Source organism: Hemitrygon akajei, chromosome 4 (assembly GCF_048418815.1).
Source record: "Hemitrygon akajei chromosome 4, sHemAka1.3, whole genome shotgun sequence".
Taxonomy (NCBI): Eukaryota; Metazoa; Chordata; class Chondrichthyes; order Myliobatiformes; family Dasyatidae; genus Hemitrygon; species Hemitrygon akajei.
In genome coordinates, this window is record NC_133127.1 from 36,708,497 (window position 1) to 36,726,691 (window position 18,195).

Genomic DNA, 18,195 nt, shown 5'->3' on the forward strand with positions numbered 1-18,195 from the left:
GTTACGTTTCAAAATAAGAAGCTGGCAGGGGTGGGGGATGAACATGGATCTCTGTGGAAGGTGGACAGAGGAGTAATCTGGTGTCAGACCACAGGTAATCCCTTTTACAGACACTCTGAAACTTTGGAAGTTCCCATTCATGGAAAGTGGCAATGAACAAGGAATGGCTTCTTCCCCTCTGCCACCCAATTCCTAAATAAACATTTAACCCGTGAACACTACATCACTTCTTTAATATATGTTATTTCTGATTTTGCACTATTTTTAATCTGTTCAGTATACAAATACTGCAATTGATTGATTGATTTTCTTCTAGATTATGTATTGCATTGAACTGTTGCGGCTAAGTTAATAAATTTCACGTCACATGCCAGTGATAATAAACCTGATTCTGATTCTGAACTGACTTTATGGTCTGGTAATTCAATTAATAAGAATACGATTGATTCCTTAAGGTTGTTATAGCCGGGATAAGCTCCCATTACCTAATAAATGCTCCCAATGGCGTGCATCTCAAATAACCTCCAACAACCAAGTCCAGCTCCTGGCCTTCACTACGAAACCCAACAGATCCATTTCTCCTGACAGGAGAAGGGGTGAAGGCAGGTTACCGGCATCTTAAAACCAGTCACTTTGGGCAGATGGGGCCTGTCAGCTCATCTAGGAGAAAGAAAACTCTGGTCTCAAACCTCCGCTACCTTGCGGTTACACCCACTCACGTGGAAGGCTTCAGGAGTAAACCCCAAGGGAAAAATCCAGAGCTGGAGTCCCTAAGGCAGTCCTACATTGAGTTCAACACTGACTGGCAACTACTGTGACGCCACTAGTGCCAAATTGTATCAGTCTCTGCCATTCCTTTGTATTCATCAGCTGCATGGGTGGGGGTGGGCCTACTACATGGCTTGTTCTCAATATCGTTCTGCCCCAGCTTGCATATCACATGGCAGACCTCATGAATATGATCAGCACGAGTGGATAAAGATGTCATAATGATACAGAGATATGAATGATATCATAGAGGTGTATAGCACAGATAAAATGTCCTTCAGCCATACTGGTCCATGCCAACCAAGATATACTGTATATTCAAACTAATCTCATGTCCAGCATTTAGCCCATTTTCCTCTAATTTAATCTCTCCAGATGCTTCTTATATGTATCTGATGTAACTGTTTCAACCACTTCCTCTGCTAGCTGTTCCATATATCTACCGCCTGCTGTGTAAAAAAGTTACCCCTTAAGTTCTTAATAAAACTTTCACCTCTATCCTTAAAACCATGTCATCTAGCTTTCAATTCTCCAACCCTGGAGAAAGGATCGCTCACCCTAAATATACCTGTCGTGATTTTATATAACTTGATGAGATCACCCATCAGTCTCCTACACTTCAAGGAGTAAAGTCCCAGTGTGTCTAACCTCTCCTTCTAACTCAATCCCTGTAGTTATGGCAATTTTGTTGTAAATTGTTTTTGCACTTTTTCCAGTTTAATCATGTTGTTCCTGTAACAGGGTGACCAAAGCTGAACACAATACTTGTTGTTACTGAGTAAAGATTAGTTTTATTGTCACATGTACATCAGGCCATGGAAAAATACAGTGAAATGTGTCATTTGCGTCAATGACCAATACAGTCCGAGGATGTGCTGGCGCAGCCTGGTTCCAGTGCCAACATAGCATTGGCACAAGTTAATAACCCTAACCTGTGTGAATTTGGAATGTTAAAGGAAGCCAGAGCACCCAGAGGAAACCATGCGGTCAGGGGTGGGGGGACGTACAAATTCCTGAAGAAGTCTGAGCTTTCTAAACTTTGAAAGATTGCCAGTAAAAGCCTTTCTAAATTGCAAAATTATGTTGTTCTGATGAAACAAGTGTGAACAAACATAATTAGTGTATGGACCATAAACAAGTTCAAACTGGGGTGAATCCTGCTGTTTCTCCGAGCGACAGTTTCTGGAGGGGAGTGATGACTGTATCAGCCCATTCCCACCCCTGCCCTGAGCAGCGATTGGCTGTGATCAGGAGCGGATGGAGGATAAGTTCCTGGGGAGTGAGGTCCCTGTTCACTGTCGGAGAGTTCGAGCTCAGCTGGGATTTAGTTCCCTCAGAGCAGCGAGAAGGTCCTTCACTCCAGCAACCCAGCATCTCCACGGTGGACAGGTAATGAGGTTAAACTCTGCCAACTTATCGAGCCCAGACTGACAGCTCAGAGACTGGAATGTCCGTTTTAAAGTGTTGAGGATGCTGGGTGGGTGGGTGACATCTTTGCCGTTTACTGAAGATGTAAGAGGTGAGCATCAGAGAACAGCCGGTGGGTGGTTTGTTAAAGGTGGGGTGAGTTTCTCACCCTGAGACTCAGTCAGTGACTGTCCTGGGAGAGGAGTTACTGATCACTGGAAGTAACCAGCCACCTAAAGAGGCTTATCTGAGATTTGGTTGGAATCATCTAGAGCAGGGGTTCCCACCCTGGGGTCCATGGTCCCCTTGGTTAAAGGTAGGTGCCCATGGCATAAAAAAGGTTGGGAACCTCTGACCTATAGAGAAGAAATTGAGTACAGAGTTGGGACATACAATGTCACCCGCTTTATGAATGTTCGCTTTACGCCACTTCACTTTTACAAAAGACCTACATTAGTAACCTGTTTTCGCATTACAAAGAGGATTTTCGCTTTTACAAATATCTTTCCCATATAAATTAATGGTTCTTCGCTTTACACCATTTCAGCTTAAGAAAGGTTTCATAGGAACGCTCTACTTTTGTAAAGTGGGGGTCACCTCTAGTGCTAAAGTTGTACAAAATATTGCTTAGGCTGTACTTGGAGTATGATATCCAGTTCTGGTCACCACGCTGTAGAGAAAGGTGTAGAAAAGATTCACAAAGATGTTGTCTGGACTGGAGGGGTTATACGGAGAGATTGGATAGGCTGCACCTGCTTTCCCTGGACATGGTAGAGACGTATAAAATCATGAGGGGCTCAGATATGATAAATTGTCAACGTCTGTCTCCCGTCCAGGGGTGTTGAAGATTTTAAGGAATAGTTTAAGGTGAGAGGGACAAGGTTTAAAGGGGACCTGAGGGGTGATTTTTTCACACAGGTAAATGGTATGTGGAATGAGCTGTCATCCCTGAACCTTCCTTTGATGGTGTTCTCTATCTCAGAACCAGTATCAAAATCAGAATCGGATGTATCATCAGTGAAATATGTCTGGCCGTTTGTTGTTTAACAGCAGTAGTACAATGCAATACGTAAAATATACTATAAATTACAATAAGAAATATACATTAAATGAATAAATAAGTAGTGTAAAAAAGAGCAAAAGTAGTGAGGTAGTGCTCCTGGATTTATTGATCATTCAGAAATCTGATGGCAGAAGGGAAGAAGCTGCTCCTAAAACACTGAGTGTGTGTCTTCAGGCTCCTGTACCTCCTCACTCTCCCTCATCAAACCACTCAATCAAAATGTCATCCCAGAGACATGCTGCTCACCCTATCAGAGATATGTCCTTTCCTCCAGCTATCTGACCCCACCATCCCTGCCAATTTAAACATCCTGACTTGATACAGGGTCTTGACCCAACACATTGACAATTCTTTCCCTTCACAGCGGCTGCTCGACCTGCTGATATCCTCCAGCAGATTGTTTGTTGCTCCAGATTCCAGCGTCCACAGTCTTTAACTTACTTTCTCTCTTTCCCAGTTCTGACAAAGCATCTTCAACCTAAAACATTAACTGTGTTTCTCTTTCCAAGAACTGACCTGCTGAATACTTTGCAGTTTCTGGTTTTAATGGTGTAGATTGGCACTGTATTCTCTGGAAGAGGCAATATAATCAAGAAATGTAAAGTTCCTAAAGGATTTGACAGGACTGTAAGAGTCTAGAGCAGGGGTTGGTAAACTTTTTGACTTGTGGGCCACAAAGGGTTCTAAAATTTGACAGGGGGGCCGGACCAGGAGCAGATGGACGGAGTGTTTTGGTAATACACCTCATAAGAGAAAATAAAATATCATGGGATATGTAGAAAACATGTGCTTTAATTTCAATTGAAAATGAACAAATGCATTACAACAAAATATCTGTCTTTGAAGTCCCATGGTATTTAGCTATTTATTGAAATGACTTTTAAAACACTGAAAATTAAATGAATAAAATACAGCTTTTTTTAATAGTAACAGTTATTATTTTAAAGCACTGAAAATTCTGTTATCCTTCAAGATATTATCATCATCACTCTCCTCCTGACTGTCTTTATTTCAAAAACTGTAGGAGATGCAGGTCTACTTGTCCTGCTCCTTCTTATTCAATTGTCCCCTGTGCCAAAACTCAACAACAACCAGCACAAGGACAGAACAGTGACAGCGCGCCAGTATGCGGAGCGCGTTATTTGATCTGGAGCGCATTTTTTATTTTGAGAACGTACGTGCACCTGCGCACTACTCATGTCCATCACTTAACAGAAATGACATGTAACATGTAAGGCTTATTGAAAAAAATATTTTCAAATGCATTTTTTACATAACACAACGAAGAAACTTATTTTTAATTTCAGTGGGAACAGTGTTGTTGGTCTCCCTTTTTAGCCAGTGCATCAAAGTCTGGATTTAGTTTTGTTGTGGCGATTCTCAGGATGGATCTGAGGTGTTAACAAGGTTTATTAATATAATTTCATCAAGTTCTGCGGGCCGGATTAAAAAGCTTAGTTTGCCCATGCCTGGTCTAGAGCCAGGGGCACCGTTTCAGGGTAAGGTTTATGACTGAGATGAGGAGCAATTTCTTCACTCAGAGGGAGGTGAATCATTAAGAGTATTTCCAGAGCGAAAGATCTCTGGATGTTCAGGTGGATCAGAGGACAGTGCAGGGAAATGGTGCTGAGGTCAAAGGACAACCCCGATTGCGATCACTGGTGGAGCTGGCTTGAGGGGCTGTCTGTCCTGGTCTGTCAGTGAATTTTTTATGTTCTAATCTTGTATTAGTTTCTGTGTCTTGAGCTGCCAGGTGTTTACAATAACAAAACAGCTGGAGGAGCTCAGCATGTTAGGCAGCATCTCTGGAGGAAAATGGACAACTTCATTTCGGCTCTAGACCCACTACACACGTTCACCTCCACCCCCACCCCCACCCACTGTTCCCATCTGCCCTCCCCACTTCTCTTATTTGGTTCCATGCTCCACCTTCCCTCCCTATTGGATTTCATCATCTGCAGCCCTGTATTGCCTCCACCTATCACCTCCCAGCCTCTGTCACTCTCCACACATGCCCCTGTTCCATCTGCTTATCATCCCACTAACCTGGATCCACCTACAACCTGCCAGCTCTTGCTCCACCCCCTCCTTTCAGTGTTTTATACTGGCTATCTCTGCTCTATCTTTCAGTCCAGGTGAAGGGTCTCAACACAAAGTATCTACTATCCCCCACAGATGCTGCTCGACCTGCTGAGCTCCTCCAGCGGACTGTTTGTTGCTCCAGACTCCGGCATCTGCCAAATCCTGTGGCATTTTGAATTTAGATCACCTGAAAAAGTCAAACTTGGAATCTCAAGTGCTTGTATGGCAAGGGGGTTGATGATTACAGATCTGACACAGGTCCGGGGATTATGATACAGATGACCATGATGTAAGTGAAATGTGAGTCTAAAGCAGTGGGTCACATTGATTCCAATAGGTCTTGTATTCTACATTATTGCTTTAAACTGTAAAGTTTTGAAAATCTGCCGTACAGAGTTTCCAAAACTGGTGAATCTACTTGTAGGTTATTTGTATGTGAATGGGAAACAGTGTTTGAATTTTCAAAGTCCCTGCTCTCATCTTCATCCCATTCTCCACCCAAGTGAGGAATTCAGTGCCCATCATTTGACTCCAAGCCACAAGCACTAACAAAGCAAATTGTTTTAAGTTAAATGTATGAATTTTGGCAGGAATACTGGTTCATTCCAATGCCTGTCTGTAACCTGATGACCAAGACCACTCGCCCTGATCATCAGGTGTAAGCACAGTGTCTGTGACACCTTGTGGCAACTGACCCTAAGTACATCCAGTTCACGGAGACGTCGTCAATGCAGCCTGTAAACCCACTGTCACTGCATGGACTTGCCTAGAAGAAAACATTATTTTATGTCTGTCATATTTTGGAACATAGACGTAGAACAGTTTGGCACAGGGACAGATACTTTGTCCCACAATGTTTGTGTTGAATGTGATGCATATCCCTCCATTCCCTGCATCTTGATGTGTTCATATAAAAAGCAGTGCACATGCCCCTGTCTACATCAACAGTGCTGAGGTTTATAGGATTGAGACCTTCAGGCTTTTAAGATCATTACAAATAGCTTGTCCTGGTCCAACCACGTAGACACCATGGCCAAAAAAGCTCACCGTTGCCTCTGTTTTCTCAGGAGCTAAAGAAATTTGGCATATCCCTGTCGAGCCTTATCGAGTTTTATCAGTACACCACAGAGAACATCCTATCTGGATGCATAACGACTTGGTATGCAACTGCTCTGAACGTGACTGCAAGAACCTGCAGACAGTTGTGGACACATCACAGAAACCAGCCCCCTATCCGTGAACTCTCTATTTTTCTCTCTGCCTCAGTAAAGCAGCCAGCATATTCAAAGACCTGCTGTTATAAGACTAATGAATATGATGACATGGACTTTGACCTCATAATCTAACTTGTTATGATTGTTGCATCCTACTACTTACCTGCACTGCACCTCCTCTGTAGCTGTTACAATTTATTCTGTACTCTGTTATTGCTTCACCTTGTTCTACCTCAAAGCACTGTGTAATGATTTTATCTGTATTAACAGTATGCAAGGCAAGCTTTTCACTGTATCTTAGCACATGTGAAAATAAATAAACCAATTCCAATTCCAACTGTTAAAAAAACTTGACTCACACTACTCCTTTAAACTTTCCCACTCACACCTGAAATGCACGTCTTCTAGTATTGGGGCTGAGAGGGAAAATGGATCAGCCATGATCAAATAACTGGTGGAATAGACGATGAGCCAATGGCTGATTTCTCCTCCTATTTCTTAATGTCTTAAGGTCTTTGATGACGTTTTTGGAATTAGTATTTGTGGAAACACTAACCGGGTTAATCAGCTGCTCTGGGACACTGAGTCCTGTACAGATTCCTCATTGGGGCAAGGTTTGTTCATTGTTCTATAACTGGATAACTCCCGATATTACTTTTCTCTCCCTGGTTATCCCTGCAGCCAACTTTTTACATTGCAGAATGATCCAACCTCTTCAGTGAGATCGGTTGCTCAAATGCCATAAAGCAGTCATGGTGGCAAATCTCCTCTGCACTCTCTCCATTGCTACTGCATCCCTCCTGCAGTGTATTAACCAGAACTGTGGACAGTACTCCAACTGCAATCTAACCAATAATTTGTACAACTGCACAGAAGCACAGTACATGAGCAAATTTTCACTGTCAAGATATCCTGCCCAATTGAAGAGTTAATACTATGGCAACACTTGCAGGTTGCCCGGTACAATCCTCACTAATTTGATTGGAAGCAAATGATGAATTTCAATGTACGTTTCAATGTACAGGACATGTGACAAATAAAGCGAATCTTCCTTTAAAAGTTAGTCAGGAATCAGCCCTGCTACTTTTTCAAGCACAGTATTCTCAACTTCAATTTATCCTAGGTAGGAATGTGTTTAACACTCTCTCTCATTTGAATGCCCCTGTTTGAAGTACAAGAGTCTGTATGTTGGACATAACCTGTCTGACTAATAGTTGCATTTCAGTGCTGCCCATCGTCAGTCAGCTCTATCCACCGACGAGGAGAATTGCTGTTTTGCAGGAGATTCTTCATGAGGATGAAAGTGCTGATACTCAGCAGCTGCCTCTTCGCCTTGGCCTCAGCCAGCCCGGTAAGCAATCACTACTTTTATGAAAAAAAGAACCAGAGTAACTTAAACATACCTCTTCACTCATATTTCACACACAAGGTGATGTACAAGACATTGGTGAGGCAGTAGTTAGAGAATTATATACAGTTTGGGCACCCTGTTCCAGGAAAGACGTTATTAAAGTGGAGGGAGTGCATGAGGGCCTGAATTATCTGGAGAGGCTGGACAAACAAGTACTTAATTCCTTGGAGCATTGGAGATTGAGGAGTGATCTTTTAGAGATGTATAAAGTCATAAAGGGCTTTATGGTGAATGCACACTGTTTATTTTCCCAAAGTAAGGGAACGAAAAACCAGATGGCATAGGTTCAAGATAAGAGGGGAAATATTTAATTGGCATCTGAGGGGCAACTTCATATAGAGGTTGGCGGGTATATGGAATGAGCTGCCAGAGGAAAGTAGTGGAAACAGGTACAATAATGAAATTTAAAGACATAGAAACATAGAAAACCTACAATACAATACAGGTCCTTCGGCCCACAATACTATGCCGAACATGTACTTACTTTAGAAATTATCTAGTGTTATCTATAGCCCTATATTTTTCTAAGCTCCCTGTACCTATCCAGGAGTCTCTTAAGAGACCCTGTCATATCCACCTCCACCACCGTCACCGGTAGCCCATTCCACGCACTCACCACTCTCTGCATAAAAAACTTATCCCTGACATCTCCTCTGTACCTACTTCCAGGCACCTTAAAACTGTGCCCTCTTTTGTTAGCCATTTCAGCCCTGGGAAAAAGCCTCTGACTATCCACACAATCATAATCTTATACACCTCTAACAGGTCACCTCACATCCTTCATCGCTCTAAGGAGAAAAGGCCAAGTTCACTCAACCTATTCTCATAAGGCGTGCTCCCCAATCCAAGCAACATCCTTGTAAATCTCCTCTGCACCCTTTCTGTAGTTTCCATATCTATCCTGTAGTGAGTTGAGCAGAACTGAGCACAGTACGCCAAGTGGAGTCTGACCAGGGTCCTATATAGCTGTAATATTACCTCTCAGCTCTTGAACTCAATCCTACAGTTGATGAAGGCCAATGCACCATACGCCTTCTTAACCACAGAGTCAGCCTGCGCAGCAGCTTTGAGTGTCCTATGGACTCGGACCCCAAGATCCTTCTGATCCTCCACACTGCCAAAAGTCTTACCATTCATACTATATTCTGCTATACTATATTTGACCTACCAAAATGAACCACCTCACACTTATCTGGGTTGAACTCCATCTGCCACTTCTCAGCCCAGTTTTGCATCCTATCGATGTCCTGTTGTAACCTCTGATAGCCCTCCATACTATCCACAACATCCCCAAACTTTGTATCATCAGCTAATTTACTAACCCATTGCTCCACTTCCTCATCCAGGTCATTTATAAACATCATGAAGAGAAAGGGACCCAGAACAGATCCCTGAGGCACCCCACTGGTGACCGACCTCCATGCAGAATATGACCCATCTACAACCACTCTTTGCATTCTGTGGACAAGCCAATTCTGGATCCACAAAGCAAGGTCCCCTTGGATCCCATGCCTCCTTATTTTCTCAATAAGCCTTGCATGGGGTACCTTATCAAATGCCTTGCTGAAATCCATATACACTACATCTACTGCTCTACCATCATCAATGTGTTTAGTCACATCCTCAAAAAATTCAATCAGGCCATAAGGCATGACTTGCCTTTTACAAGACCATGCTGACTACTCCTAATCGTATTATGCCTCTCCAAATGTTCATAAATCCTGCTTCTCAGGATCTTCTCCATCAATTTACCAACTATTGAAGTAAGACTCATTGGTCTATCATTTGCCACTTCTGGCCCCTTCTGGCTCTTCTAATTTCATTCTTAAGCTCCTTCCTGCTAGCCTTATAATTTTCTAGATCTCTATCACTGCCTAGATTTTTTTTGATCCTTTCATAAGCTTTTCTTTTTTTCTTGACTAGATTTACAACAGCCTTTGTACACCACGGTTCCTGTACCCTACCATAACTTCCCTGTCTCATTGGAACATACCTATGCAGAACTCCACGCAAATATCCCCTGAACATTTCCCATATTTCTGTCGTACATTTCCCTGAAAACACCTGTTCCCAATTTATGCTGCCAATTTCCTGCCTGATAACTTCATATTTCTGCTTACCCCAATTAAACGCTTTCCTAACTTGTCTGTTCCTATTCCTCTCCAGTAAAGGAGATTGAATTATGATCTCTATCTCCAAAATGCTCTCCTACTGAGACCTGACACCTGACCAGGTTCATTTCCCAATACCAGATCAAGTACAGCCTCTCCTCTTATAGGCTTATCTACATATTGTGTCAAGAAACATTGCTGAACACACCTAACAAACTCCACGCCACCTAAACCCCTTACTCTAGCGAGATGCCAATCAATATTGGGGAAATTAAAATCTTCCATCACAACAACCCTGTTATTATTGCACCTTTCCAGAATCTGTCTCCCTATCTGTTCTTCAATGTCCCTTTTACTATTAGGTGATCTATAAAATACACCCAGTAGAGTTATTGACCCCTTCCTGTTTCTAACTTCCACCCACAGAGACTCAGTAGACAATCCCTCCATGGCTTCCTCCTTTTCTGCAGCCGTGACACTATCTCTGATCAACAGTGCCACAACCCCACCTCTTTTACCTCCCTCCCTGTCCTTTCTGAAACATCTAAAGCCTGGCACTCAAAGTAACCATTCCTGCCCCTGAGCTATCCAACTCCCTGTAATGACCACAGCATCATAGCTCCAAGTACAGATCCACGCTCTAAGCTCATCCGCTTTGTTCATGATACTCCTCTCATTAAAATAGACACATCTCAAACCATTAGTCTGAGCGTATCCCTTCTCTATCACCTGCCTATCCTCCCTCCTGCACTGTCTCCAAGCTTTCTCTATTTGTGAGCCAACTGCCCCTTCCTCCGTCACTTCAGTTCGGTTCCCACCCCCAGAAATTCTAGTTTAAACTCTCCCCAATAGCCTTAGCAAACCTCCCTGCCAGGATATTGGTCCCCTTCTGATTCAAGTGCAACCCGTCCTTTTTGTACAGGTCCCACCTGCCCCAGAAGAGGTCCCAATGATCCAGAAATCTGAATCCCTGACCCCCGCTCCAATCCCTCAGCCACACATTTATCCTCCATGTCACTCTATTCCTATACTCACTGTCGCATGGCACAGGCAGTAATCCCGAGATTACTACCTTTGAGGTCCTGCTTTCCAACTTCCCTCCTACCTCCTTGCAGTCTGTTTTCAAGACCGCTTCCCTTTTCCTACCTACGTTGTTGGTACCAATTTGTACCATGACCTCTGATGTTCACCTTCCCACTTCAGGATATTGTGGACGCAATCAGAAATATCCCAGACTCTGGCACCTGGGAGGCAAACTACCATCCGCGTTTCTTTCCTGAGTCCACAGAATCTCCTGTATGACCCCCTAACTATAGAGTCCCCTATCACTGCTGCCATCCTCTTCCTTTCCCTACCCTTCTGAGCCACAGGGCCAGACTCTGTGCCAGAGGCGTGGCCACTATTGCTTCCCCCAACAGTACTGTACTCAAACATGAGTACTTGTTGTTAAGGGGGACAGCCACAGGAGTACTTTCTAGTATCTGACTCTTGCCCTTCCCTCTCCTGACTGGTACCCACTTATCTGTCTCCCGAGGCTCTGGAGTGACTACTTGCCTGTAGCTCCTCTCTGTCACCTCCTCACTTTCCCTGACCAGACGACGGTTATCGAGCTACATCTCCAGTTCCCCTACACAGTCCCTAAGGAACTGCAGCTCGACGCACCTGGCGCAGGTGAGGCTGTCCGGGAGGCTGGAAGTCTCCTGGACATCCCACATCCAACACCCAGTTCAGAGAACCAGTCTCACAGACATACTTCCTATTCTTCACAAGTAACTTACCTTGCCTCGACCCTTTGAGCCGAAGGCCTCCTGCTCTGACTTCCTCTACTCCGACGCCGGCTCTATAAAGCTGTCTTCTTTTTAAATTCTTCCCGCCGGTCCAACTCGCTGACGTCCACGCACCTGCGCAGTTGTGCCTCGACATTTGGATAAATACATGGAGAGGAAAAATGGGGTAAGCGTGGGCAAATAGGACGAGCTTAGATGGCACCTTCATCAGCATGGATAAGTTGGGCTGAAGGGCCTGTTCTGTGCTGTATGACTCTATAGGGTATGAAGTTCCAAACGATGGTCAAAATGGCCCATTGACTCAGAACCAATACAAAGAAAACCATCTGAGATATACATATGTAGAGTACATGTTGTAAGGGGGATAACAGGAGATGCTGTGGAAATGTTTCCTGGGTCTGGAACAAAGAGAGAATAACTCAAGGTGGGAACCAGTCTTTCAGGAAGGCTGTGGAGAGTCACTCCCTGGAATGCCCAAGGCTGAGCCTGCTAGATTTTTAACTGATAAATCAAGGGAAGTTGCTATCTGGTGTGGGATTGTGCTGAATGCCAGAGTTGGCTTGAGGGCCAGGCAGAAAATTCCCATTTGACTGACTCAGATAATTATAGTTAACTTCAAAGTCAAGGAGAGACAAAGGAAGGTAGAGAGACAGGCAGAGAAAAAGAGAAAGAAAGAGAAAGAGAAGTTAGTGAAGGTGCCTCTGCAGGAAGTTTAGCTAGGATGAGATAAGTTAAATTTATTCATTGATTCCTGGAATTTTACAGCAAGAAAACAAGCACTTGGGGCCAACTCAACACGCTGTCTATTGGAATTAAATTTGAAAGAGCACAAGAGGGAGAAATACTCTAAATGATGTCAGAGTGAAGTCTGAGAACGGAATGATAGGTGACCTGAATCTATTGGATTTGATGATTCTTGGGCGTCACCCTGTGCTTGGTTGGAAGATGAGATCACGTTCCTTACCTCACTGGAACACTGCAGCGGGAGGTCAGAGTAGGGCAGAGAACTGAAGTGACTGGTAACTGGAAGCTGAGCATCCCCTGTGCAGACTGAACTGAGGTGTTCTGCAAGTCAGTGGTTAGTTTCCCCTGTGGATAAGAGACCATGGTGTGAAAACCAGCTACAGTGCATTGGATTGGAAGAGGTGAAGTGAATCACCATCTCACTTGAAAGGACTGTTTTGTCCCTGGATGGTAGGAAGAGGTGAATGGGAGGAGGGGTGGGACAGAGAGAATGAACCAGGAGTTAGAGAGTATGTTACTTGTAGCAATGGTGACCAGGCATCTCCATCATCACGTACAAAATGGCAATAGTTGTTCCACATTTAATTTTCCAGGTGCGGAAAGCCAGAGGTTTGAATAGTGGCAGCAATGAGGTAAGTCTGACACTATCTCTAATAGTAAAGACCAGCTCGGTTACTCTGGAAAGTAGAACAGGGGTGACAGCAAGTTGATATGAAGCCACAGGAGGGGTCTGGCACAGCCTGGTTGGACAGCTGGGTTTGGGTGGGAGCTTGAGTGTGGATGGTGTCCGTTAAATTGTCACCAGTGTGAGAGGGAGCAGCAGACTGAAGGGTCCATTGAAAAGAATGGGTATCTGATGGATTGCCTGTGGATTTATGGAGGGTGGAAGTGCAGTTTGTGTGTTGAGTGGGTTAAGGAAATGTTGATGGATGGATGTGGATAAGGTTGTGGAGGGTGGAGGGTGGGACGTGGTCCTGGAGATGCCTGAAGAAGCAGTTCTAGTTGCAGTGGCTGTAGGCAGGGAACTCAGCATCCACTGAGCTGAGGCAAAGAATGAAAATGTTGTGCTGGCTGGCAGCTCAGTAATTCAACAGGTAGTGCTGCTGCCTCTCATCTCCAGTGATGTAGATTTGATCTTGACCTTGGGTGCTGTCTGTGTGGAGTTTGTACGTTCTCCCTGTGACCATGTGGGTTGGTTAAGTGGCTGCTGTAAATGATCCCTTCTGAGTAATCAATGCCTTTGGCCACTTGTCTGATTAAGTGGCATTGTGCTGGGTGGGAGAGCAGGTCCAACTGACCAAGAAGGCAAGGGGGAAATCCAAGAATAGGCAGTGTAGCTTCAGCCCAAGTCTTCCCTACTTTTGTGCTGTTGTTAGAACTCCACAGAGGAGATGAGCTAGAACCAGAGACAGAAGCTCAGCGGTTTGATTGTCTATTGATTGTCCAATGGGAAGTGGGGTGATGTACCTGTCCACACTTGTAACAAGCAGGGGGATTACTAATTTAGTCAACATCTCCATTGGGGACAGTTTAATCTGCAAAGTCTCATTCCTACTCAGAGAAAATTGCAGATGGAGACATCATAAGATGTAATTGTATCTATCATTTTCCAACATTTGCTGCTTTTTTCTCTCTCCTATAAACCACTCCTGTCTCCATTTCTCTGTCTCAACCCACTCAGTGTTTTCTGTTTCTCTTGGCTTAAGTAGGAACGCTATTCCCGTTGATCTAGTGGTTACATGTGGTCTGGAGCTCCCAGAAGTAATCTCAGAGTGATCCAAACTTAGGAGTGAGGGAACCTGTCCAACATTGTCAGTTGCTCACTCCAGTAGCGTTGGGCTGATAGTTGGGAAGGCAGTTTTTGATCAAATCTCTGAAGTATTTCTGTTTTTTAAGGTACATAAGCTATGTATGGAGATTTGTAAGATTTTTACATACTGTATCAGTATAATTACAGTGTATGATTTAAGAGACCTTTTATTAATTTCAGCTAATGTCTACTTTAAATACACTGAACAATCCATTTGGTTATAGACGTGTATTTCCAATTCGACCAATAAACCCCATCTACAATAATCTTGGGGTAAGCTATCCTGTTATTGCAAGAACATTTAGGAATCCATTCCTCTTACGCCGTATGATGAGAAATGGAGTTATCATTCTGGAACAGAGTAATCCACAAACAATTCCCCTCAATATGGAGATGTCAATGGAAGACACAGACAGCATTGAAGACAATCAACTCCAACAAGTACCACTGATCATACCCCAAAATGAACTACCTGTAATCACAGCATTTGACGATCCTTTTGGACCAGGGGTAGATATGAATGTGGTTGGATTTGACCACAAAAACTCAGGATATCCACTGACTGAAGTAGTTAATGTGGAGGAGCCAGCATTAATTCCACAGTATGTGGAGAACATGGACTCATTTGGATTGAACCTGGCGGACAATCAGATGATCAAAGGCTGTAATGAGACTGCTGGTCTCCATGAAGCAGTCAATAAACCCACTGGACTGTACTTCAACCAGGAACTTGTGGATCAGCAAGAGTCCAATGGAGGCATGGTTAAGGAATCACAAATTGCAGAGGTATGTTTTCCTTTTTGTCAAACTACTGCCCACCAATATAATCCTTTTCTCTGCTGGTTGAAACATATTTCTGTATGTTCTTATACATGGTCTTCTGGTACTGTAGCACGTCCATTTCAGTGTCGACGTGCTGGGTGTTCAGAGATGTTCTTCTGCATACCACTGTTGTAACATGTGGTTAATTGAGTTACAGTCACTTTCCTGTCAGCTTGAACCAGTCTGGCCATTCTCTTCTGACTTCTCTCATTAACAAGGTGCTTTCACTCACAGAACTGCTGCTCACTGGATGGTTTTTGTTTCTCCCACCATTCTCTGTAAACTCTAGAGAGCGTTGTGCGTGAAAATCCCAGGAGTAGTTTGTGAGATATTCGAACCATCCCGTCTGGCACCAACAATCATTTTACAGTCAAAGTCACTTAGATCACATTTCTTCCCCATTCTGATATTTGGTCTGAACAGCAATTGAACCTCTTGACCATGTCTGCATGTTCTAATGAAATGAGTTGCTGCCACGTGATTGGCTAATTAGATATTTGCACTAATGAGCAGGTACACAGGAGTACCTCTTAAAGTGGCCATGGTGTAAATAAGAGCAGTAGTGGGCCTTTCAGCCTCTTGTGCCTGACCACCATCCAATGAGATCAAGCTTGACCTCTTAGCTTGGTGCAAACTTTCCTGCACTAAGCCCATTTCCCTTAATAACTTAGTACCTAAAATCTGTTAATCCCTTTCTTGCCAGCAACTGAGCCTTCACAATCCATTGGGAAGAGAATTCCGAAGACTGAGGGGTAAAGAAGTTTCTTCTCTGCTTTGTCTTAAACATCCAATCTTTATTTTACTACGGTGGTCCCTGGATTCCAAGTTCTAAATTGCTTCCCTCTACCCTAGACCATGAGAAACATTGGCTCATTATCCACCCTATCAAACCCTGCAAGAATATGGTATATTTCAAAGAGTTCTCTCCACATTCTCCCACATTAGGTAGATTTAATCTTCTCTCATTCAACAAAACCAGCTTCACAGGAATTGACTAAGTAAAGCTCCAAAGTCAAAGTCGAGATTATTGTCATAAACACAAGTACTTGTATGAAATGGCGAAATGAAAAACTTACTTGCAGCTGCACCACAGGCATGTCGCGTCAGACAAGCAGTATTTACAAGAAAAACATAAAATTATACACAGCTTTTACAAAATAAGAGCACAATATAGAGGTGCTTACTTGGGAAAGAACTTCTCATATGGAATGAGTCTTGCCAAGTAACTGAAGTGGCAGATGGTACAGTGACTACAATTGTGGTAATGTTAAACTAGCGATGGAAAAAAGGTTAACAGGTCCACAGGTTAAAGTCCTGGACTGGAACAGGACTAACTTTGAAGGCATTAGGCAGGATCTAGCTAGGGTCAACTGGGTCACTCTATTCAGTTAGCAAGTGGGAGGCTTTAAAAAGAGTAACTTCAAGAGTCCAGGGCAGCTCGTTCCTGTTGGGGTAAAGGGTAGACACACCAACATCATGGAAACCTGGCTGACAAGAGATATCCAGGCTTTGGTAAGGGAAAAAAAGGGAGTCTACATCACATTTAGGCAACTGAGTACAAATGTGTCCCTTGATGTTTAAGACCAAGCTTAAGAAGAAAATCAGGAGGGTAAGAATAAGGTATGGGATGGATTTGGCAGGCAGGGTTAAAAATAATCTCAAGAGATTCTTCAGTTATATTAACAATAATATGGGTGACTAGAGAGAGATTAGGTCCTCTTAAAGACCATCAGGACCATATATGCGTGGAGTTGAAGGAGATATTTCTCCTTGCTGTTTATTAAGGAGAATATCATGGACGTCAAAGAAATTAGAGTAATAGGTAATGATGTCTTGGATCATATGGATTGAACAAGCAAGGAGGTGTTTGCAGCCTTGAAGCCCTTAAAGGTGGGCAGATCCCTAGGGACTGACCAGGAGCACCCCTGGGCCTTGGGAAAGAACGACTGAGGCTCTAGTAGAGATATTTGTTTCATCATTAGTCACTGGCAAAGTTCCAGAGGACTGGAGTGTGTCTAATATTGTTCCATTGTTTAAGAAGGGTAGCAAGGACAGGCCAGTGAGCCTGACTTCAGTTGTAGAGAAGATACTGCAGGAATTCTAAGGGACAAGATCTACCATTACTTGGATAGTCATGGGCTGATCAGGAAGAGTCGACATGGTTTTGTGCATGGAAGGCTGTGTCTGATGAACCTTTTGAAGTTTTCAAAGAGCTAACAAAGGGGATTGCAGGGCAGTGGATGTTGTCTATATGGATTTTAGGAGCCACATGGCAGGCTGATCTGAAAGATTAGTTCACATGAGTTGGGGGAGCTAGTGAGGTGGATTCAGAATTGGCTCAATAATAAGAAGCAGAAGGTGATAGCTGAAGGTCGATTCTCTGACTAGAAGCCTGTGACTACAGGGTGCACCAGGCATCAGTGTTGGGACCTCTGTTATTCATTACTTATGTAAAGGATTTGGATGTGAATGTACATATCATGGTTAGCAATCTTGCTGATGATACTAAATTAGTGTGTCTTGTTGATAGCGAATTTCAAAATGTTCTTGAATTGTTATGGAGATGGGATGAGGAATGCAAACAGACTTCAGCTTAAATAAATGTGAAATAATGCATTCTGGATAGTCAAACCAGGGAAGGACATACACCTGTATAATTAATGGCAGTGCACTGACAACAGTGGACAGTTCTCTGAAGTGTATGTAGACAAGATGGTGAAGAAGGCAATTAGTATGCTAGCCTTCATCAGGCATTCAGTTTAGGAGTAGGGTCATGATATCAAAGTCATATAAATTATTGGATAGGCTGCACTTGGAGTATTGTGTGCAGTTTTGGTCACCCTGTTATATTAAAGACATTGTTAACCTGGAGGAGGTACAGAGAAATTTACAAGGATTTTGCCTGGAATAGAAGACCTGACTTATGGGAAAGATAGATGACACTAGATCTTTATTCCATGGAGCTCAGAAGAATGA

The 18,195-nt window shown here is 43.4% G+C and overlaps 1 protein-coding gene across 4 annotated transcripts in view; it reads left to right on the forward strand.

Annotated features, from left to right (window-relative positions):
* The first annotated feature begins 2,020 nt into the window (after positions 1–2,020).
* Positions 2,021–18,195, forward strand: part of LOC140726243 (uncharacterized) — a 28,289-nt gene continuing 12,114 nt past the window's right edge. For 2 of the 4 annotated variants that reach the window (XM_073042348.1, XM_073042351.1), the window contains exons 1-4: positions 2,021–2,157; positions 7,749–7,885; positions 13,181–13,219; positions 14,578–15,183. In XM_073042348.1, coding sequence (XP_072898449.1) covers positions 7,826–7,885; positions 13,181–13,219; positions 14,578–15,183 — 705 coding nt within the window. In that variant the 5' untranslated portion in view covers positions 2,021–2,157; positions 7,749–7,825. The remainder of the gene's footprint in view (positions 2,158–7,748; positions 7,886–13,180; positions 13,220–14,577; positions 15,184–18,195) is intronic. The other 2 variants (XM_073042350.1, XM_073042349.1) reach the window with 2 other exon arrangements.